General features: G+C 37.0%; 1 protein-coding gene across 2 annotated transcripts in view; it reads right to left on the bottom strand.

Annotated features, from left to right (window-relative positions):
- LOC150100599 (scm-like with four MBT domains protein 2) overlaps positions 1–24531 on the bottom strand; it is a 226997-nt gene that overhangs the window by 58035 nt on the left and 144431 nt on the right. For both annotated transcript variants that reach the window (XM_090401434.1, XM_090401435.1), the window contains 2 exons: positions 21573–21799; positions 13667–13704 (listed from right to left, as the gene is read on the bottom strand). In XM_090401434.1, coding sequence (XP_090257560.1) covers positions 13667–13704; positions 21573–21799 — 265 coding nt within the window. The remainder of the gene's footprint in view (positions 1–13666; positions 13705–21572; positions 21800–24531) is intronic.

Genomic DNA, 24531 nt, shown 5'->3' with positions numbered 1-24531 from the left:
TCGAGGTTGATCAGTTATGTTGAGCAATTCAACCTAGCTTACAGTCAGCGTTCAAATTCATCCTAAAGGTATTTGTTAGGGGTACTTTGTGAGTGCTGAGGTGCGTGGTGCAAAAAAAAAATCGCATGTCCTTAGTTGAAACACTAGTTACCAAGTTCTGAAATGCCTCTGCAAGCAATGCCAGCAACACAACTTCAGCTCCAGATGAACACAACAAGTGTTCATGAGGAACTGAAGAACATTGGTTTCCACCATGCATGTGTAGTTGAATAAAATCTTAACATCAGCAAGAGCAATAGAAAGCTTCAGATAGAAGGATGTAAAGCTCACCACCATTGGACTGTGAAGCAATGGAAACATACTCTCTGGAGTGAATCATGCTACAAGATCTGGTGGTCTGACAGATGAGTGTGAACTTAGCAGTTATCCAGAGAATACTACCTGCCTGAATGTGTTATGCCAACTGTGAAGTTTAGGTGGGAAGGCATCATAGTCTAGGGCTGCTTTTCATGGTTTGGGATGAGTCCCTAGTTCCAGTGACAGAGAATCTTAATGCTACAGCCTATAATGATATTGTAGACAATTCTATGTTCCAACTTTATGGCAATAGTTTGGTGAAGGCCATTTCCTGTATCAAGACAACAATGCCCCATCAACAAAGTGAGGTCTGTGCAGGAATAGTTTGATGAGATGAGAGTTGAAGAACTTGACTACTTGCACAGAGCCCCAATCTCAACCCCTAACATATACCTTTGGAATGAATTTGAATGCTGACTGTAAGCTAGGTTGAATTGCCTGACATAACTGATCAGCCTCACTAATGCTCTTCTGCAAGAATGGAAGGATATTACTGCAGCAGCATACCAAAATCTGGTGGAACAATGCCTTTCCAGATGATTAAAACTGTTATTGTTGTTATCTGAGACCTGCAGGAAGTCAAGGTCTATAAATCACCCAAACCAACTGTCATACCTTCCCTTAAATTCATTCACACTAGATGCACTCGCTATCCCTAAAGGCAAACTTTCCACTCACTCGCTGTTCTGTGAGAGAAAAACCTAGCTCTTACCCCTTTCTTGACTGTGATAAACTTAACTTCCATGGATGTCTCTGTGTTCTCTCCCCACCTTCTATATAATGAAAAATTTCATCAGACGATATCCCATTACACCCATTCAAAAGTTTATAGACCTCTTTCATATCACCCATCTTTCTCCTGTTAACCAGTCTGTAATCTACATGCTGGCAATCTGTCCTCATAATCTAAACCCCATAATCAGGATATAATCTTTGTAACTCTTCTTTGCACCCTTTTCACAGCTTCTTTATCCCCTTGGAATCCAAGAGATCAAATCTGAGCACAATAATCCAGGTATGGTCTTATCAAAGCCTTACAAAGAGTCAAAATGACTTCTTATTAGTTACATGTCAAGATTCTCTTCAAAATCATAATTATCCTCTGAGTTGTATTTGCAACTTTTGCTATGTGACTTTTGAACTTTAAATTCCTATCCGCCAATATGCCAAGTCCCTTGCCTCCTCAGTTTCTTGTAGCATAACCCCGCTAATATAATATGCTGCTGGAAATCTCATCATGCCCAAGTGCATAGCTTTACACTTACTAAAATTAAACTGACAGCCATTTTCGTTTGTCCAAATTTCCAGCCAATTCAAATAATTTTGTAAGTGCAGAATATCAATAGCATCCCTGATTTCCCTGCCTATCTTCACATCATCGGCAAACAATTGCACATCTGATGTTAGCCCATGCACCAACTCCATATCAATGCCTTTCATATTAGAGTGAGAGTTGGGATGAGCAGGCATCTGACTAAAAGCTGAGGGATCACAAAAAAAACACTTTTGGTCATTTAAATTTCTTTAATTACGTCAGATAGCTGAGTAAAATCACACAGTATACCTGTTTTATGACTTAATTGGTTTTTGGGAAGCACTGTTAAGCAAGGGTCGCTTGGTGTCGCACGGATTAGATCGTCGGCTTGTCGAGAGCTCCTGAAAAGATCAGTATTATTTTGTGTTAACATTAGATATTTTACCAGAATTTTAAGTAGTATTGTTTGCTTTTTGTTTCTTGGTGTGTCTGTGCAATTTTTGCATGTTTTCTGTTATTTTAATTATTATTTTTAAGAAAAGATAGCGTACACATGGCACCGATAAAGAAAAAAATGGCGGCCAGGTCGCCATGCTTGCTTAAGAGTTTTGATGTAAAAGAATTTATGCAATGTGCTGTCTGTGAGATGTATGCCTTGCGAAGAGCGGTAGGAGTCTGGTTAGAAAGTGATAGTGGAGTTAATATGTGTAGAAAGTGTAAAGAGAATGAGGACTTCAAGCGTGTTTCGTGTATCGAGACTGATATCGTTAACGGTAGTCAGAATGTAGAAAATGGCGGTGTACTAGAGAATTGCGTGGTAGTGCCAGATATGTGTGAGAGCGTCGCTGAAAGTGTAAATGAAGGTAGAAACACCGAAGGAATGGATGATTTGATCGATAATGAAAATGGTGAGATAAATGCGAGTAGCGAAATTGCCCGTTTGAATGCCGCGATACACAGAGCCAAACGACAACTGGAGCGTATGCAAAAATGTGTGTTGAACGTACCGACAAATAACCGGCGGAAGTCTGTGACGGCAAATAATAGAATGTACGTAAACGTCAATAAAATGAAGGAGCGAGTGCTGTATGGGGATTCGCTATTAAGAGGCGTAATAATTGAGAGTTTAACGAAGTCGTACCAGCCGGGTGCGAACATAAAGGACGTCAGCGAATCTATTCGACTGCAAAAACAGAGGGTGAAAGAGATGATAATAGTGGCAGGAACGAATGATTTGAAAGAGGACAAAATGGAAATGATAGAGGATGTGAGGGAGTTGTTTGAGGTAGCAAAAGAGAAGAGTGAGAGAGTTAGGATGGTGAGTATCTTACCGCGGTATGACAGCGAAGTGTTTAGAAGGAGGGCCATAATTGCCAATGACTTTATGCGTGGGTTATGCATGGAGAGTGGTGTGGAATTTGTGGATGTGTGGAATGAGTTCGATGGGCGAAAGGACTTATATAAGATGGATGGGTTACATTTGAATGGAGTTGGTGTACGGAGACTTGAAAGAGTGTTGATGAATGATGTGGAAGTGGATGTACAGACTCAGGGAAACTAGATTTATTAAGAGGGGGGGGGGAGTAGATATGCAGACTTTAGGCGGGGCAGTTAAGTGTATGAATGAGTATATTATGCCCGGGCGAGTACGATGGACAACAAATCAGAATGGGATAATTAGTATAAGGAATCAAAGTAGGGATGGGACAAATGGGCTTCTGCGATTCATGTACATTAATGCCAGGAGTATTAGGAACAAGAAGGAAGAGTTTTTGGCCATGGTTGGCACTTCCAGGCCACAGGTTGTCGGTATTAGTGAAACATGGCTGACAGAAGATGATAAAGCTAGTGGGATTGAATGCGATGGGTATAGCGTGTTCAGGAGTGACAGGGTGAATAAAAAGGGGGGAGGAGTGTTATTGATGATAGCTGATGAGCTTCAGCCAAGGAGTATAGAAGTTGAACTGCAGGATGGGGAAAAAAGCACATTTGAGGCTGTTTGGTGTGAGATACAATCTAGCAGAACAAAATATACAATTGAGTGCTGCTATAGACTGGGTGATGGAGTGGATGGTGGGAATAGTATGCATAAGCAAATAGAAGAAATGAGTGGAAGGAGGGTAATTATTATGGGTGATTTCAATTATGGTAACATTGACTGGAAAGAGGAGAGGGCATATGGGAGGAAGGAATTGGATTTTATGCAGTTATTAAGAGACAACTATCTACGGCAACATGTATTGGAAAATACCAGGGGGCAGAGAGTGCTGGACCTAGTAATTGCAACTGAGAATGTAGCTGTAACGAACATGACCATGTTGCCACCAATTGGTGAGAGTGACCATAAGGTCATGACTTGGGAGGTGGCTAAAGGAGTCGAATTTACAATTAAGACAGGGTATATGTGGAATTACCGGGCTGGTAAGTATGACAAGCTTAGGTGTGTGCTTGGCTCAATGCCATGGCATGTAAAACTGCAAGGGCTGGATGTTGATGGTGCATGGGAGGTGGTTAAGAACTGTTTGCAGGAGGCAATGGTTGACTGTATACCAAGAGTCCGAATAATAAATCAGGTAGGGGTTAAATGGATGAATAACACTATTAAGCTTGAGCTGCAAAAAAAGAAACAATTGTGGAGGGAATTTAAGGAGAAGGGTGACCATCAGGTGCATGAACAGTATAAAGCTCAGGCCAGGATGGTAACAAGGGTGGTAAGAAAAGCAAAAGCAGATTACGAAAGGAAATTGGCCATGCAGGCTAAAGAGAATCCCAAACAGTTTTTTCAATATGTTGCAAGTAAAAGGAAAAATGCTCATGGTAGAATGATCTTAAAAAATGCTGAGGGTAGGGAGGTAACTGAATCAGTCGATGTTGTGGAATTACTGAGCGAGCACTTTGCAAGAGTATATCATCCAGGTGGTGGCTTTGCGGAAATGGAGGAACCAACAGCTTATACTGGAATTGTGATGAATGAGGTAGAGGTAACTAGTCTATTACAGAACCTCAATGTCAATACATCTGTGGGATTGGATGGTATACCAGCTCGTGTCGTACGTGAAGCGGCCAAAGAATTGTCAGTGCCCTTGACCATTCTGTTTAATTTGAGCCTCAGGACTGGGTCAGTCCCAAGGGGGTGGAAAGAGGGGAAAATAGTTCCACTGCACAAAAGTGGTTCCAAGGCTGCTGTTGAAAATTACCGGCCAATCAGCATAACAGGAATCATTATCAAGGTCTTAGAGAAAATAGTCAAGAGGAAAATACAAGATTGGATAGAAGAAAATGGGATACTGTATCGGGGACAGCATGGTTTTGTGAAGGGTAGGTCAGGCCTCAGTAACTTGCTCACGTATTATAACACAGTGACGGCTGAACTGGATAAGGGTAATGGGTTTACAGTGATTCTGCTGGACCTTGCTAAGGCCTTTGACAGGATACCACATGGAATTCTAATCAGTAAATTGCAGCATATGGGAATGGACATAGGGTTGGTGAGATGGATAAGAGGGTGGTTGACGGAGAGATATCAGAGAGTGGTTTACTCAGGAGTAGAGTCCACAAGACGGCCTGTGACTAGTGGTGTACCACAAGGATCTGTTCTTGGACCACTGCTGTTTAATTTGTTCATAAATGATATAGGAAAGGATCTGAGAGGAACAGTTCATTTGTTTGCAGATGATGCGAAGTTGGGTAGGGCAATAGTGAATGCAGATGACGTCAAAATTTTGCAGGATGATATGGATAGATTGGAGGTCTGGGCTAGGGAGAATGGATGTCAATTTAATGTGGCAAAATGTAAGGTTATGCATTTTGGGGTGAAAAGATAGGAGGCAGTTTACTGCATTGGTGGAACCGTGCTCCAGGAAATTGATGAGGCACGAGATTTAGGAGTGTTGGTGGATAAGGAATTGAAATTTAGGGGACACATTGCAAAAGTGGCCAAATCAGCTCATCAAATCACTTGGTTGCTGAAGAATACGTTGACAAGCAGAGACAAGCAGGTTATTGTTCCTCTGTATCGAGCCTTGATAAGACCTCATCTCGACTACTGTGCTCAGATTTGGTCACCTAGGTTTCTTCTTGATGGGGAGGAGGTGGAGAGGATCCAGAGGCGAGTGACCAAGATGATAGCAAGTCTGTGGAATGAACCGTATGAGAACAGGTTGAGGATTTGTGGGTTGCAAAAATTGGTTGATAGGCGGAGGAGGGGAGATATGATTGAGACATTCAAATTACTGAAGGGTTTCTATAAAATTAATTCAGAAGATATTTTTGAGAACAGGGCTGGTTGTGGGAGGACTAGGGGACATCCATGGAAACTGGGTAAAAGTGTGGTTAGTAAAGGTGTTAGAGCTGGGTTCTTTACTTTTAGAGTAGTGAATGAGTGGAATGCGCTCCCTGAGTCTGTGGTGGATGCTGTGACAGTGAATGAGTTTAAGGCGAGGTATGATAGATACTGTATGAATGTCGAATAGTTGTGATGAAAATGATTTGGGGCCTCCCTCGATGAGTCTAATGACTCCCTGGAGTTGCCGTAATAATAATAATAATAAAAGACACTTTAAATCAAACCCTAATTTTCCATAGGCTGCATGTAATGAATTAGGACTACATTCTTGAAAATACAGTTTGAAATATATTAACTCACCCACCCCCCACCCCAAGATGATGCTTATCATGAAATGAGACAATCAAAACATGGAGGTACATTCTCTTTTAATTGCTGAAGAAGTTTGTATTCTCAAATTCACTGTTCATTTTTCCAGATATTTTTGAGGGAACATATATGTAATATACTATGAAGACTTTCGAATAAAACAGACAATAAAAAGGAGATTAAGGTAAAATACAACAGTTCACTCCAACTGCTTACAGTTTACAGACAAATTTCTTCTGTACCTATGAAGCAATAAGGACACAGTGACCTTTTTTTTTTAAATAGAAATATGTACACAATACTTACACAAAAAATATATCATGCAAAATTAAGTTATTATAAACCATTCATACTAATCAAAATGTTTCATTCTCAGTTGTATGCTATGGTCTCAGACAGGAAGCAACCTGCTGTTGAAGTATACACATCCCGATTGCTTTATTTCTATAGCATGGCATTTCATACAGTCTTAACAGAAAATTTTTATGTTGTAAAGTAAACAGTTAGGAAACAGAAGTCTGTTATGTGCACATACATATATGTGTCTGCACACACACACACATGGCAGATATAAATTCTAGACACAAAAAGAGAGAACTTTTACAAGCCAATTCAGGCCATGAATAAATGGGATGGTGGTCTCACACTGCAAAATTCATCTCCCACCTAAAAATATCTACAAACAACCATTATGAGACTACCCCACTTACTGGAGGCCTGAAGTGGCATGAAAAAGTTCCATATTTGGTCTCTAGAGAAGGGTTTGTGGATCAGCCCAAAAAAAAAAATAAACAAATAAATAAAATAAAATAAAAATACCAAAAAAATAAAAATAAAAATAAATAAATAATATACATATACACACAGCAGTTGACCCTGAACAACAAGGGGATTAGGAGTGCCCCCCCCCCCCCCCGTGTTGTTCAAAAATCCGGGGTATAACTTTTCACTCTCAAAAATATTAACTACTAATAGGCTACTGTTCATTGGAAGCCTCACTGATAACATAAACAGTCGATTACACATATTTTCTAATCAACTTTTTATTATATTATAAGTGCAAAACATTTCCCTACAACCCAATGATACAGTGGTTAGCTTTGAAAGAGAATTTCTCTCTCTCTTCACAAATATTCCTCTTGGGGATACACTACATCACTTTTAGAAGCATTTCCACAGGACATAGTGAAATTCTTAGACTTTGTTATGCACTCTGGATATTTCATTTGTTAAAATACATTTTACAGTCAGGTTGAAAGAACTGCAATAGGGAGTCCAATCTCACCTCACACTTGATAACTTTTCTTTAGAACATTTAGAAGACATCCTTTTCTCGTCCATACACCCTCAGCCTTCATTTTGGGTTCATTATATAGGCAACATTTTTGTTATCTGGACCCATAATGAAGACAAATTATCTACGTTTTATTTTTTTTTTATCTAACATAAACAATCTACATCCATAAATTAAATTTACTATCATCATCATCGGGGTGCTTAAGGGTCAAAGCTGTATAACTGAGAAGAGACCTCCACATAGCCTTTAAAAGGAATGCGGAGAACCGACCAGGGCTTCTGACCTGATGTCCAATCCTCACCTTCTCGTGGTGCACCCTGTTGAGCATCTACTTGGATACTGAACGAATGAGGATGGGCTGCCAATTGGGGATTTAGCCGACCAAATTGTATTCTAATTGGTTAAATCAAAATAAAAAATGATGGTACAACATGACAAAATTTCATGCCGGCTGGGGCTTCGTCCGGTTAAACAAGGCCCCCGTTGTTTTCGGCAGGGAACCAGGGCGAACAGTGAAAAGTCAGCTCCTGGAACAAATCTGAAAACAAACCCCAACTCAACATCACCAGAGTTAAAGATCGGTACCATCAACGTAAGAAGCCTGAATGGCAAAGAAATGGAGCTAGCTGAGGAATTAGATAAGTATCAGATTGACATAATAGGGGTGACTGAAACAAAAAAGACCAAAACTGGTGAGATCTTTCTGAGCAATAAATACAAAACCAGGGCGAACAGTGAAAAGTCTTCTCCTGGAACAAATCTGAAAACAAACCCCAACTCAACATCACCAGAGTTAAAGATCGGTACCATCAACGTAAGAAGCCTGAATGGCAAAGAAATGGAGCTAGCTGAGGAATTAGATAAGTATCAGATTGACATAATAGGAGTGACTGAAACAAAAAAAGACCAAAACTGGTGAGATCTTTCTGAGCAATAAATACAAAATGTTATATTCAGGCAATGACAATCAAGGAAAAGAAGGAGTAGCCATAGTATTCAACACAAAATACGAGGCTAATCTTCTTGAATGGCAGTCAGTCTCAAGTAGAGTAATGTGGGCAAATATGAGAATGGGGAACTGCACAATGAGACTTATTTGTGCCTATGGTCCCACAGAAGGTTCTACTAAGGTAGAAGTGGAAGAATTTTTTGAGCCTTTAGAAAAAGCAACTGACACAATGAAAAAGGAAAAGTTGGTCCTTGTTGGGGATCTAAATAGCAGAGTAGGAAATGATTGTGAGACATACAAAAATATTTTGGGAAAATTTGGAGAAAAGAGCAAAGCTAATAACAATGGCAAATATCTGTTGGATTTCTGCTCAGGACATGGACTGGTTATTACTAACACCATGTTCCAACATAAAAATGTGCACAAATTCACATGGAGAGAAGAGGTTAGGAATAAGAAGTCTCATTGACTATGTTATTGTTGATAGTGATCTTTTCTCCCTTGTGCAGGACACTAGAGTGTACAGAGGATTTGAAATTGGAAGTGATCACTATTTAGTCTTGAGACGGATAAAATTGAATTGCATATTGAAAAGAATAACATGTAAGAAAGTTTTAAAGCGAATAAAAGTTGAGCAGCTCTCAGATGTGAACTGTAGACTAAAATACACAAAGATTATTGAAGAAAAAATGAAAGAGTTTGAGAACAGGAATCAAACCTTGGAGATTCAGTGGCAAACTCTGAAGAAAACATTGATTGATTCTGCCAGAGAATCATGTGGTGAGGTTGTCTGCAAGGATAAAAAAATCAGAACTCCCTGGTGGACAGAGGAAGTTAAAGAGGCAGTGAAAGAAAAGAAGAAAGCATATCAAAAGTTCCTGACAAATAAGTCAGCTTGTTCTCTTAGAGAATACAGAGACAAATGCAAGAATGCTAAACACTGTGTAAAACTAGCTAAACAAAAGTCATGAGAGGACTTTGGCAAGAATATAGAAAATAAATATCAAGAAGGTGGCAAAATATTCTGGAGGTTGTTGAAGAAGCTTAGGAATGGAGGAAAGAGTGCTGTAAAAGGAGTTAGAGATGATAAAGGTGACATGAAAACTGGAGAAAAAGATATCCTTGAAGTATGGAGTAATTACTTTGAAAAACTGCTAAATGAAACAAGTAGTGATGACAGCCCAGTGATAAAAAACACTGACCAGGCATGCAGTCAGGAATACATATCCATCCTTGAAGTAGAAAAAGCCATCAAAGGCTTGAAATGTGGAAAGGCAGCTGGAGTAGATGATATTCGACCAGAAAAGCTGAAGTATGGTGGTATAAGAGTCTTACAGTGGCTGCACAGCATAGTTCAGAAAGCCTGGACAGAGGGACGAATTCCTGATGATTGGAGTAGAGCTCTCATAGTACCCATATATAAAAAGGGAAATAAAACTGAATGTGAGAATTACAGAGGTATTTCCCTACTGAGAGTTCCTGGCAAAATCTATGCAAGTATACTTGAGAAACGGTTGAGAAGAATTGTGGAAGAAAAGCTTGGTGAAGAACAAGCTGGATTCAGGCCAAACAGAGGCTGTCAGGATCGCATCTTCACTTTACGACAAATAGTCGAGAAAGCATAGGAATATAACAAAGATCTGTATTTAAGTTTTGTCGATTTGGAAAAGGCATATGACAAGCTGCCAAGAGAGAGAAGCTATTCAATAGGCTACAGTTATATGGTGTCAATGGGGCATTATATCAAGCAATACTTAGTCTTTATTTGAGTTGTAAGTCAGCAGTTAGAATTGAAGGAAGTACAGGAAGATGGTTTAATGTTAAATCTGATGTGAGACAAGGATGTACATTATCCCCTCTGTTATTCATTATCTATATGGATCACATTATGAAAGAAAGTGGTATTAAACATGATATCAAAATTGGAGATGTTAATGTCAGCTCTTTGCTTTATGCGGATGATGTTATACTTCTAAATAAATCCGCTACAAGTCTGCAAGATTCTCTGACTAAATTGAATAGCTGTTGTAATAGATATGGTATGAAAGTCAGCAATAAAAAGACAAAGACAATGAAAATAGGCAGAATCATTGAAAATGTCAACTGTGTTGCGAATGGAGAACTTGTGGAACAAGTAAAACATTTCAGCTACTTAGGCACGATTTTTACTGAAGATGGGAAATTAAATATAGAAATAGACAACAGAATCAGAAAGCTTGTATGGTGGGAAGTCAATTGAATAAATTCATATGGAATAAGAGAGAAATTAGTCAGAACACTAAATTAGCTGTATACAAGACAGTGTTCAAACCAGTTTTAACTTATGGATCTGAGAGGTAGGTCAGAAGTAAAACACTTGACCAAAGACTAGAAGCCGCAGATATGAGAGTCCTGAGAAAGATTATAGGCATGAACAGATGGCATCAATGGCAATATCATATTAAAAACGAGGATATTAGGAAAGAACTTGACATTGTGAGCATCCAGGAATGTGTTAGCAGAGCTAATCTCAGGTGGTATGGTCACCTAAACAGAATGGGCGAGGAAAGATTAGCAAAACAAGTGTTCTCTGCCAGGTCGGCAGGAAAACAATCCAGGGGAAGACCAAGATATAGATGGATTGATACGGTACAAAGTGCCTTAGACGACAGAAATATAAGATCTGATAATATTGGAGTCTTGACAAGTAACAGACTGATTTGGAAGAAAATTGTAGATAGGATGTTGGTAATGATGTAAAGTTTTTATGTTGTACTATCATATCCTGTACACCCCTTGAGGGTACACGAAAATAGGGATATATGGATCATATTATGAAAGAAAGTGGTATTAAACATGATATCAAAATTGGAGATGTTAATGTCAGCTCTTTGCTTTAGGCGGATGATGTTATACTTCTAAATAAATCTGCTACAAGTCTGAGGGTACACGAAAATAGGCAGAATCGTTGGAAATAGGTAGAATAGGCAGGAATTTGATGATGATGATAAATCATGTGGAGAGAACAAAAATTGTAACTTATTATATTTTAAAGGAGAAGTGCTGACTGTAAACTAAACTTGTAAAGTTAATTTAACTAACAAAAAGAATGATATAGAAATTTTTCCCAATTTACAAAAATACTGTAAAGGTTAAAATTGTACATTATGTTGATTTGATGTAAAAGAATGTTAAAAGTAATTTTGCCTTCAGTTAAGGGGATTAGACAAGATTATGATGGCGACTTGAAAGTAAACAAATGTGTTGAAGGTCAAGACAACAGTGACGTTAGTTATTTACAGAAGATTCGGGGGTCTCCAACCATAAAAACAAGGAGCTTCTGAATCATATAAAAGAGGTCTTGAGAACCTAGAAAGGGTTTTTTGTTGTCTTGCTGCAGCCCATTGGTCCGCTCAGACCTCCATATTTCGTTGTAGAATCATTACCCTTAGGCACGGGTAAAACCCAAGAGAGGCAGATTATTCTACGGAGATGTATTTTCAGTAGCAGAACATGCCACGTGCGACCAGTTATGTAGCGCCAACAATAGGGCCTAAACTGACAGTGGGTTATGCTACAAATCACGGAAGAGGACTACGCCAGGACGACTGCCAAAAGCCATTCAGCAAAGGCTAGGAAATAGGACTGAGTCAGCAGAACCACCACAAATCTTCAAGACTGTAGGACTGTATATGTTTCTACGAAATTGTGAGTAAATTCTAATACATTAATGCTAAGATAGTCATTAAGAATTGTATGCCTGCTGAACATAGCTTTGTTAAAATAGTTGTATGAATCACTATGTAATTGAGGCTGAAAATTAGCTAGTATATTTATTGAGAAGAATGTTAGCCAATGATATTGATTGTAACAACCAGTAATTTCCTAGTGTTCGTAAAGCAAGTTATTCAAGCATTGTGAATTGCAGGTCTAAATTGTAAAGTTACGATTTAAGTTTAAAAATAGGCATTAGAGAGAAATTCTTTAATGTGTATCATATTGTATAGTGCTTAAGGTAAAATAAACGTTTTGTTTGTTTAAAACTATCGCCTGACCTTTGACCAATGCACTGTCTCACAAAAATAACCGAACCTGTGTGTTTAAATTAGAGAAATTGCCATGACTGACTATTTAAGGTATTATTTTAGAAAGTGATCTATTCTATAAGTGTTATAACTATACTTCCTGTATACTATAACATTAATTCAGGGTGGCGCAGTCGAAAAACAAATAAATTTTCCCTGAATTATATCGCGTGAGAAATAGTTAACTATAACCATGAGTTGCCTATTCTAGAGGCCTTTTCACTAATGGCGCTAATACTTTTAGGAAGTATAAGGGATCACAAGTGGAAATAAATTAATCGGCTGAAGTTAGAACAAGGTAAAGAGTACTTAACAGAGAGTTAGAGTACACATAGGAAAGATAATGGAGAAAGAGTAGAATTGATACAAAGGCAAAACAGCCGAGATATTGAGGACAAAATAATTAATTATCATAATATTAAAAATTTACAGCCATCTCTTTCTCTCTGTGTGTGTGTGTGTGTGTTTTGGTGCAAATTATAAACTGCTTATAACTATCATTTTATTTAATTGTTGTTAACCCAGTGCTGGTGAGGTGGTTAAAAAGTTATAGTCAATATAAAATCTTTGGGGTCTGTGACACCCCAACTTACTAACGCGGGTTAATAAATGGCAAGTAGAATTCAAAGTAAGGGTATTGTTCCTTGCATAAAAAGAAGTGGATGTATAAACCTATTACCTTAGATGCTAAGATTAAAATTATTAAATTTAGTGATGATGGTATATCAAGCATTGAGATAGGCCACTGGCTAAACTTACCTCACACTATTACTGTTACGGTTGTTAAAAACAAAAGATAAAGTGAATAGTGAATATTATAGTAATCAGTAAATGTGACAATGTTACTGTCGAAATGGAAAGACTTAATAGTATAGATTGATGACCAAACTGGTTGGCGTGTTTCCTTAAAGCCAAGCTATTCAGAATAACTTTTACATTTGTAAAAATTATTCTAAATTTTTTGTTTGTGTAAATGATGTAAATTAATGTTTTATTTACATCATTTATGCACATATATAGCTATTTAAAAATGATATTAAACCATTACATGTGTCTAACAGTGAGAGGAAAAAATTATTTCAGAAATTACCTTTCTGTGAGTTTGTCTGACTTGTCTCGTCTTTCTTCCTATTAACAAAAGAAAAAAAGTTTGTTAGAGATATCCAAATAATACAATTTATGTGCAAAATCATTTATATTTACATAAAAGATCACTGATGTGATCAAAATCAAGAATCAAGTCATTTGTTTAAAGCTTATTTTATATGATAAAATGAAAAAACTCAAATCATCATATTGACAGGCTTTAAGTAATATAGCAACACAGCATAATGGCAAGAAAGAATGAGATTATTAATTGATTAAAAAACTTGTATAATTTTTTGTAGCAAAATTTTCGGCATAGTACCAAAGCTGTCTGAAATTATTATTAGTATTATTCGAAAATCACTATATAGTCTGTAAACTCAACACAGGAGAACCACACTAATCAATATTCACTAGGAATGTATTCACAACCACCCCTGGTAACCTACCTATATCACTTGTTCAGCACTTTCTAAGCAAAACACATTTAGTCCAAAATATCACATCGTTTGCTAACTACAGAATTACTGAAGTCCGTCAATGGAACAGTTTCAAACTGGATAACATTTTAAAAAAGCTTCCTACATTCCCTTAAAGGCAGTGTTCCATTCTTTAACCAAACTTGGGTATAACGATCCTTTGTTTCTGCAGAAAGGGGTACATGGATCAAACAGGGAGAGGCTTTTAATCCATAAAAAGAAGCACATAGGTGTTGAAAATAAAAGAAGAAAGAAGTCGACTTGCTACTGGCACACATCCTTGAAAAATGTCATAATGGTAGCTCAAACAGCCTTGCTTAGAGCAAAATAATTTCATCAGAATGTTCAAAGAATAATATGAGGAAAATCACTTGAACAGCAAATTAAACAGAAACCAAGGAATTATATTTCATTATATCTGGGAATCCTTAATCAGTGTATGTAACATTCACGATTATGCCAGAAATCACATACAAGATTTATCCAACAATATACAGACTATGCATGATGTGCCTGATAAAATGCGACTGAACCAACTAGTCAATATTTTTCAATTTGTAAAATAATGGCTATTTAAAGCATTTTATATCTTTTTATTTGTTTCTCTTGATATCTTCCTGGAGATGAATTATGCCAAAAATAAGTGACATATGTCGAAGTAACATTCAGTTTAATTTAGTAAAATTCTATGAGTTTAACTCGCTTTCGTATTTAAGTGAGAAAACCCAGTTGTGTCAAAGTTCAAAAGATTTTCTCACGCATAAATTAGTCATTTTATTAAAGTGGTTTCTGCCAGTAAAATATGAATACAACAAGCAACAGGAATTTCAACTCAATAACTATAAAATGACCATGTAAGGTTGAAGTTTCAAGAGACTTCATTACATATAAAATAAAATTCTTCTGATGAAAAAAAGATAAAATAATTATAAAACATCCAGGTTTGGTTCAAGTTTAAGAAGACTTTGTTGCACACAAAATAAAATATATGATAAAAAGAAAACCAAGTACAGTAATTTACCATTTATCTGACCTTCACAACAACGATCCATAATTATCCAACCATTAAACGTCAACAGACTTCTGGTACAGCAACAGGTTATTGTACTCCATTTATCCAATAGGGATAATAATAGGGATAAAAGCAAAAAAAATTTAGTCTGCACACCCTCACTAACCACTTTCTTACACAACTTCCAGAGGTGACCTTATTCTTCTCCCCCTACTTATCAAGTATCAATAAGCATTTGTGTCAATCTTATAGAACCTCTTCAGTGACTTATAAGTTTCTATCATGCCCACTCTTTTCTGCTTATCAGAACGTCATCAGAACAGCAAATTGCCTTTCCCCATGTGGTTGGATAAACAGTAGATTACTGTAATTATAAAATATCCATGATGGGGTTCAAGATTAAAAAAATATTTATAACATATAAAATGAAATAAAGCTTGTTATGAAGAAGGAACAAAATAAAGATCCTTTTATTTTGTTCTCCAAAGTCACTATTATTATTATCACACGGGTATCTCCATAGAGTCAGAAGACTCACTGTTGGAGACCCACATTAACATTTATACACACAATACCTATAATAATTCTCCTTAAATTCAATCACTGTCAGGACACTCACCACTACTTCTGACAATCCATTCTGCTTGTTTTTCATTCTCTAAGCAAAAAAATTTAGTCTGCACATCCTTAATAACCACTTAATCAACTTCCAGAGGTGACCTTGTTCTTCTTCTTCTCTCCCTACTTATCATGTATTGAAAAATTTCCTTTGTATCAATCTTATAGAACCCATCAGTGACTTATAAGTTTCTATCATGCCCATTCTTTTCTGCTTATCAATTACGCTTTGCAACCTGCACACATCAATCTATCCACATAGAGAACATTCCCTAGTCCTATGAAATGTTCTTGGTTCAAGCTGGGTTACTTGTCTTTGGATCCTCTTGATCCCCAAAGAAACCAAATGACAAAATCTGTGCACAGTACTCAAGCTACAGATGAACCACCTTATAAACTGGGATAATAGACTCCCATTTTTACCTGTTAGTGTATTTTTCAACATCCAAGTAATCCTTTGTTGAATTATTTTGTCAACTTTTGCAATATGCACTTGGAATTTTTACCTTCTGTCCACTATTACCCTGAAATCCCTAGCCTCATCAATTTCCTACAATTCAGTGCTATCAGGGTGCTATGCAGCATGTGACATTTTCATCCCAAAGTGCATACTTTACATTTTGCAACATTAATTGACAACCCATGTATTAAGGGATGTCAATTAATGTTGACACTTCTAAACTCATGTTAGAGACTTAATAGAGTGAAATAACACTGAGAAATGATTAAATGTATTACTTAATTCTTCCAATATTTAATTAAAGTCAATGAAACTTCATCAGGTAGTACAATATGAGACTTGTAGTGCGCACGCACGCATGCGCGTGCACACACACACACACACACACACAAAGGCAACAGAAAACCAAGTGAAGCACGTGGAAAAAAGACTAGAGTCCTAAGTCCCACTCCACCTAAATAAGAACTAGTCTTTTGTCAACATGTTTCACTTAGTTTTGTGTTGCCTTTGTGTGTATTAAGTCTCATATTGTACTCCCTGATGATGTCTCGGTGACAGATGAAATATTGGAAGAATTAAATAATATTTTTAATCCTTTCTCAGTGCTGTTTCACTCCATTAAGCCTCTAACATAAATTGACAACCATTTTCCTCTGCCCACAATGCCAATTTGTTTAAATCCTACAGAGTATCCATATCACCTTTATCAACTATTTCCTTCCCCCAAGTTATGTATCAGCAAGCAACAGAATATCCACCCATAAAACATCCCCTATATTATTAATATATAAAGTAAATAGTAGTGGCCCTAGTACAGAGCCTTGAGATACTCCACTAGTTGACCTCATTCTCTTAGATTCCACTTCATCATATATTACTCTATGGTGTTTGTTAGCAACCTCCACACCCCCATTCATGCCACTAGCTTAATATCCATTTCCATTTGCTCCAACTTATGTAATAGCTTTCCATGAGGTATTCTGCCAAATGCCTTTTCAATGTAGTATCATAGTATAGCCATTTTCCTTATTTAATTCTTCTGCCACTCTATTATAAATATTAGTAAATTACTAATTATTATTAGTAAATTACTAAATTACCTACTGTTTACAAAGTCATGCTACCTACTATGCAGTATCATATTCTTATCCACTCATTCCTGGATTTTACCTTTAACCATCTTTTCCGATAATTTAACCACCACTCCAGAGATGTCTGTTTATCTAATTTTCTCTCATAATCTAATTTAGCCTTTCTTACCATACTAGTCATCCTTCTTGCTTGTACTCTGTACTAATCTCCTTTTTTTTATATTCCCTCCACAATTTTCTTTTGGCCTTCATTATGTCGTTTAATACTCTTCTCTAAAATAATCCCTGACAACTTTTCATGTGCTATTAACATTCTTTTCTTGTAGCTTCTTAAACAATGGCACTGTTCCAGGCTGTCACCTAAGTTTGTCATAACTACCTGGTTTATATTTTAACAGGAAGTAAAATTTTTTAAATAACTGCTTCACACATGTAAGAGAAAACTAAATAGAATTTATTACTCCTATGTATTTCACTCAATATGTCATTGAGCTTCAGTCAGGGAGAAGGCAGAAGAACTAGAAATAACAATTAAATTCTGAATAGAAGAATGAGTCATACAGCATGTATATAATATCACGTGTCTCACTTGCAGGTGTACAGTAGGAGGAAACACTATTAGAGTCCAAAGACATGGGTATAGATGTATAATTAATTAATTTATAAACAATTAACAACAATCATTTCCCAAAACTTAGAGATAGGCATACAGTCTGTCTGATTAAGATTATAATGGTGGTATAGGGCTTCGCATGATTCAAAACAATAGACTGAACAATAGAAATGATTGAATTTGAACCGACCGTGTTGTGGCATTAACTAGACATCAACATGTCTAGTGTTACGCTGTTGCTTTCTCTATATTTTACTTTATTCTATCTCTAATTAGCCCACTATCTAATCTACTGTTGTATCTTTAAATATTAATTCAGTACTATTTCCTTTTTGGATACTGCAAAATTTATATTATGCTGCGCCAGCCAATATCCTATAACAGAAGAGACTTTTGTTCAGGGAAACAATTCTAAATTCAAAAGGGACTTGCACAATAATTAATCTTATGCTAGCACCATGCAGATTCAGTTAGCAGTCGTGACCTGAACCTCACTTAAGCAATAATATTTAAATTCCTTCCTGCCAAAAAGGTTCTATTTCATAAGTGGTGGTTTGAATTCGTAATCAGGCATAAACTCAGGTATAAGGTACCAAACATATTTATTGGAAAAGCACAGAACATTTACAGTTAAGAAAATTCAAATATTCAATAGAACAAAACTCACACTAAGTTAGGGTTCATACTAAATCACATCAATGAAGTTAAGTAAGCTAAATCTTTCAACTACGAAAAGATAAGATTGAGTGTAATTACAACACTACTAGGTTATAATTCTTTTCACAAATTACTCATTGAATGCACATTAAACATTTTCATTAATACTCTATCAATAGCTACCTTATTCTAAATTTCATTAGTCAATTCTAGTCATTCTCAATCAAAATACTGCCTATCAACAATTTTTCTTTGTTTCCCATGGGGTTCAACTAATTCAATCAAATTTTCACTTAAAAGTTCTCTAGTAAAATGTCCTTAGCATATGATTCAAACAAAATTCTCTTTCTTCAAAGCGATCTTAACATAGAATGAAATTCTTTATATTACCCGATCCTTTCTGACTGTCTTGATGCTATCACATGTAGATCTGGGTTACCTTCCTGTATATCTATCGGCTATCTCTGCGCCTGGCGATGCACTATGCTGTCCTTGAATCTCTTCCAGACTTCGACGTGTTTTCTGCTGCTTCTCAGGAAACTTCCTCCGTTCTCCACAATGGGACCTTTTACGAAGGCTGGATTCTGCATAGGCCGTCATATCATGGTCAGCTTCGCTTGGAAATCTTCAAGCATTCTCAGGAATAGGCCTCGTCAGCCGACATCATTGTAATCGACCCACTGCTCTCTCACGAATTACCCAACAAAACTTCCAAAGCTGGAATCCAGGAACCGAAGAAGAAAAAGCCTGTAATATGGCATGCATCGTCCTTTATTCCCCTTTCGTGCGCCCTCTATTCGATGTGTCTTTTACCGCACGAACCTCACAGTTCATGTCCCTTGGGTGATCCCACACTCTCCCTAATCTGTTAGGTCACGGTATTCCAGGTAGTCGTTCTGACGTCACTTTCTGCATAGGTACAGCCTCTGGCGCTACGCTCAACTCATACAGATTACATACGATTATTTTGGATTACTACTTATTATCTGTTTGGAAAATTAGTAATGTATTAGACAGCTTAATGGGATTTACAAATAATTTTACAATTCCCTTACACAATTCTCACTAGTCTAACACAAAGTTCTCTGCTTCTGAATTCAGTTATACAGGAATGAACTTCAGTATATAGCACATATAGAATACATATTATCACATGACACAAGGAAATTTTCATAATTATGTGCTGATGTGCAGGTATCTCCTTAATTAGTAATATTTAGTATGTTAAATCCTGAATAAAGCTTGCAATTTGCTTGTAAAGATCTCCATTCAGGATCTAACACTGGTGTTGATGGAATGAGAAGCAAAGGAAATGCAGTGGTACTCATGGATACCACTGACTATAATCGCAAACTTCATTTTTAATCTACTAATAATATAACTGACAGAGATCATGCACAAAGCTGGCTATGTTAAAGATACCAAGCAATTTTAAACCTGGTTTTACTCCATTTTTTCCAAGTAAGCAAATAGACAAAATGTCAAGTTTGCACCTGCAATTTATGCAAGACTAGCTGATCCCACAGGTAGTGCAAGACCAAGGCAACTCGTGGTAAAAGTGGAGCAAGCTCTGATCACTAATCTTAATATTTACCCTTAATGCCAAAACACATCTCCAAGAAGGGGATGTATGATGTTTTGTATTAAAGGCCACTACCCAGACCGGTTTCGACCTTTATTGAGGTCTAACATAACTATACCCAAGTTAAAAATACTTTCTACATATATATCTCCTCCGAGATTTTTTATTTGCTTTAAAACTTTTTTTACAAATTCTTCTTTTCAATATGAAATTCAATTTTATCCTGCTTAAGATTAAATGGTGATAAGTTCCAATTTCAAATCCTCTGTACACTCTAGTGTCCTGCTTCAGGACACAACAGTGTGATAAAATGTGACAAAACATCACTATCAACAATAACACAGTCTAGACTTTTCTTATTCCTTGCCTCTTCTCTCCGTGTACATTTGGGCACATTTTTATGTTGGAACATTGTGTTAGTAATAACAAGTCCATGTTCTGAGCAGAAATCCAACAGGTATTTGCCATTATTATTAGCTATACTCTTTCCTCCAAATTTTCCCAAAAGATTTTTTGCATGTCTGACAATCATTTCCTACTCTGCTATTTAGATCCCCAAAAATTACCAACTTTTCCTCTTTCATTGTGTCAGTTGCTTTCTCTAAAGCTTCAGAAAACTCCTCCATTTCTATCTTAGTAGAACTTCTGTGGACCATAGGCACAAATAAGTCTCATTATCCAGTTCCTAATTCTGATATCTGCCCACATCACCCTACTTGATATTGCCTGCCATTCAAGAAGATTAGCCTCGTATTCTCATTATTTTCTCAAGGGAACAAGGGTGAACAGCAAAAAGGCACCTACTGAAACACATCCCAACTCGACATCACCAGAGATCATGATCAGTACTATCAACATAAGAAGGCAAAGAAATGGGGCTATCTGAGGAATTAGATAAGTAACAGATTGACATAATAGGGGTGATTGTAAACTCACTGCAAACTAAAAATACTGTTTTTGTTTACAGTGATAACTTTCTCCCTGCTTCAGGAATCTTCTAATAGTCACATTATTTTATCTGCTTTGGGAATTCCATTATGCCTAAAATGTTATTTACTACTTTTTTTTTTAAATTAATGAAACCAAAAAGCTTTAATGATTATATTTAATTTAACGATAACATGAAAAGTATTCACTGCCCCAAGAGCAGTGCTTCCCCCACAAGGCATGGAACATTCCTTCTAACTAACGATCCTTTAAATTGCTGAACAAAAAATAGCTTCTCGAACAAGACTGTACCATACCGTCTAACTGAACTCCTATTAGGGCATAAATCTCATGCTGGATTATATTACATAGCCCAACCTTTCTAATGTACATTAAAGTAAAATGTATACTCCCTTGTTTATAAGTAAATGAATTATATTTTAGTAAATAAAATACTGTAAAAATACTAACAACTTTTGTCTTCCCTCTAAAATAGATGTGGATTTTTTGAGAATATTTTTCGGTTGCTTATTCTGGCATGGAGATTTAAGGGGATAGCCATTACTTTCACACCATCCAACTGGAAATATATCTTGAGAGTCAATGGGAACTACTTGGTGAGAATTTGTAACATTGACACCATCCAAACGGATCCACATTAAAGGTTCTGCCAATTTTGTAACTGTGGCAGTGCAAATCTGTAATTGAAAAATGAAAAATTAGTAACATATTAAAACTGTCTACCATAGATTTTTGAGATTTCGATGTTCTAACATTAAACAGGAAAATTATGTAATTTTCACAATGCAAACACTGCCTTGTGTCCACAGTTACCCTTGTATATCATTACCAGCCCATTCAGATTCAAAACCACACCCAGCTGTTCACAGTGATTCCTGCACTCACACTCAATTATCCCAGGGGTAGCTATTTCCATACAGTTAATGCTGTATGCAGTGGCATATTGAGGTATTTCCCCACCCATAGGCCCACAGAAAGTGCTGCCCCTCATGACCTGCCCATAGGCAGGTTATGATCCCAACCTCCATTGACTGAAGTTGTTATTGAATCTCACTTGCTTCACATTGCATAACTTTCTTCTGGGTGGTGTCATTTTCAATTTTGGACAAAGTGGAAATTATTTCCGTCCATCCCTCACGAAGACTCCAACAGGCATCATCATGAGCTGACCAACGAGTAGGCGAAGGACGTTTGATTACTTTTGCAGAAGTTTCCAGGTGCTTTCCTAGAACACTCCAGCAATGTGTTGAAAATGTGAAAAATATGTACAGTTTCTGAAGGACATCAAAATATGAGGAAGAGTACGGACAGGATTCGGCAGCGCAAGTACCAATTAGAGACAGAGAATGTCCACTGCACGGTGTGAATTCTGCCAATGGATTTATTTCAAGAATTCTTGCTTACAGTCCTGTGTATTTGCTTGACATGTTACTAGCATTATCATATGCCTACCCTCTGCAATTTGCTACATCAATACCGAGCTCATTTAGTGAAGTCAAAACCGTCTCTTGTAACTCTTCAGATTTGTGACTTACATTAGGAATGAAATGCAAGAAACGCTCCACATTCAATGCTCTTTCACATATCGTACAATGAAGGACAGCTGATCAACATGAGACAAGTCTGGTGTTGAGTCAACACTTATGGAATAGTACTTAGCTATTTTAAATTCTTCTACAATAAATTTGATTACTTTCTCGCCAATTATTTTAATAAATTCCTCATACGTGGCAAAGGAAAGATAGGAAATGAAACCTTTTCCTTTTTTCCCACTTTTTGCAATGCACTCAGAAAGAAAGGGATCAAATTAACTAATCCCTATTGCCTTTGTGTCAAGTTACTGACAACAATACAGTAGCTTTCCATGCAAGTGTCTTGGTCTGTATAGTTATGCAGAATCTGATTACATGCCAATATGATTGCAGACTAAACTAAAAATGAGGAAAAGAAAAATATTTCTCTACTTGTGAGTAGATGCTGCATGCAAGGAACATGTTATAATTACAAAAATGAGAGCCTGGAAATTTCTGCCGCCCCTCAAAATTTGCCACTCTAGGTCCGGGCCTATATCTAAATACACCACTGGCTGTATGCACACCCATTAGTCACAGGAGTGGCCAGATACATGCTTGACTCCTCTAATATCTCCAGTTTCCTTGATTTTGAACTTCCAACTTTCACTAAACAACATTTTCTTCAAATATCCAAGTTCAAAAACCATTCAAATGCAGTCCATTAGGCATATACAAGTCCTTACGTCAATTAAATTCACTCTACACATCAATAAACTGCACACCATTCCTCCTGCAAAATCATCTCATGACTAATCAAGGCCATTCTCAATTCTGTCTAATCATATCACGGAAGCAGGTTCACAATCTTTACTTTCTTACTTTTCATTTTCGCTTCTTTTAACAACTCTCTCATCACATACACCCTCTGTCCAAAAAGAAACTGAACTTTTGATAGAAAATAAAACACAGGCCAATTATAATTATTCAAATAATTTATTTCAATCAATATACTCTTCCTCAGCTTGATACAGCGTTTGGCATGGTCAATTATTTCGTTAAATTAGTTTTTTAATATCGGTTTTTGGGTTACCGTTGAGGGTCATGGTTACTGCCGCTTGAAAGTTTCAAATGGTGTCATATCGCTTTCCTTTTATCGGCAAATGAAGTCGGGGGAAGAGAAAGAAGTCACAGAGTGCTAAATCAGGTGAATACAGTGAGTGATCTAACACAAAATTAGTTTTTGCTCAAAAACAGTCTCACAATGTTCGAACGATGAGATGGTGCATTATCGTGCAAAAGTGACCAGTTGCCTGCATCACGATATTCATGCTGTATGCGATGAATTCTCGCTATCAATTGCTTCAAAATTTCGAGACAAAACTTACCAAAAGTAAAGACAAATCAGCAGTGTCTTTACTTTTGACTTCTTCAAGCAACTTTTATTCGGATTTCCCTCTTCTGGTGGACTCCACTCAGCACTCTGGTGCTTTGTTTCAGGCTCATACTCAAAACACCATGTTTCGTCACCAGTAACAATCGTTTCAAAAAAGTTTGAGTCCTTACAAGTGGTTTTAATGAGGTCCTTGCAGGGTTCAATTCGATAAATGTTTTGGTCGTCGGTCAACATGTGGGGAACAAATCGCAAATTCAATTTACAAAGGCCAAACTCTCGGTCAAAATGTCGTGCGCAGTTGATTTTGGAATTCCCAATTCATCTTCAATCAATCTCACGGACGATTTCGGGTTTTCTTTGATGAAATCACGCACTTTTGGGATGTTAACTTCGCTCAGTCCAGTTTTTGGATGGCCCAGCTTTTCGCCGTCCTCAAGCATCTCACGACCACTTTGACATCGCTTAAACCACTCGTAAACTGGAGTACGGGATAAGCATTCAT

Source organism: Typopeltis vanoorti, chromosome 12 (assembly GCF_054136105.1).
Source record: "Typopeltis vanoorti isolate ZY-2024b chromosome 12, IOZ_Tvanoo_1.0, whole genome shotgun sequence".
Lineage (NCBI taxonomy): Eukaryota > Metazoa > Arthropoda > Arachnida > Uropygi > Thelyphonidae > Typopeltis > Typopeltis vanoorti.
This window is presented reverse-complemented; position numbering and strand designations above follow the sequence as displayed.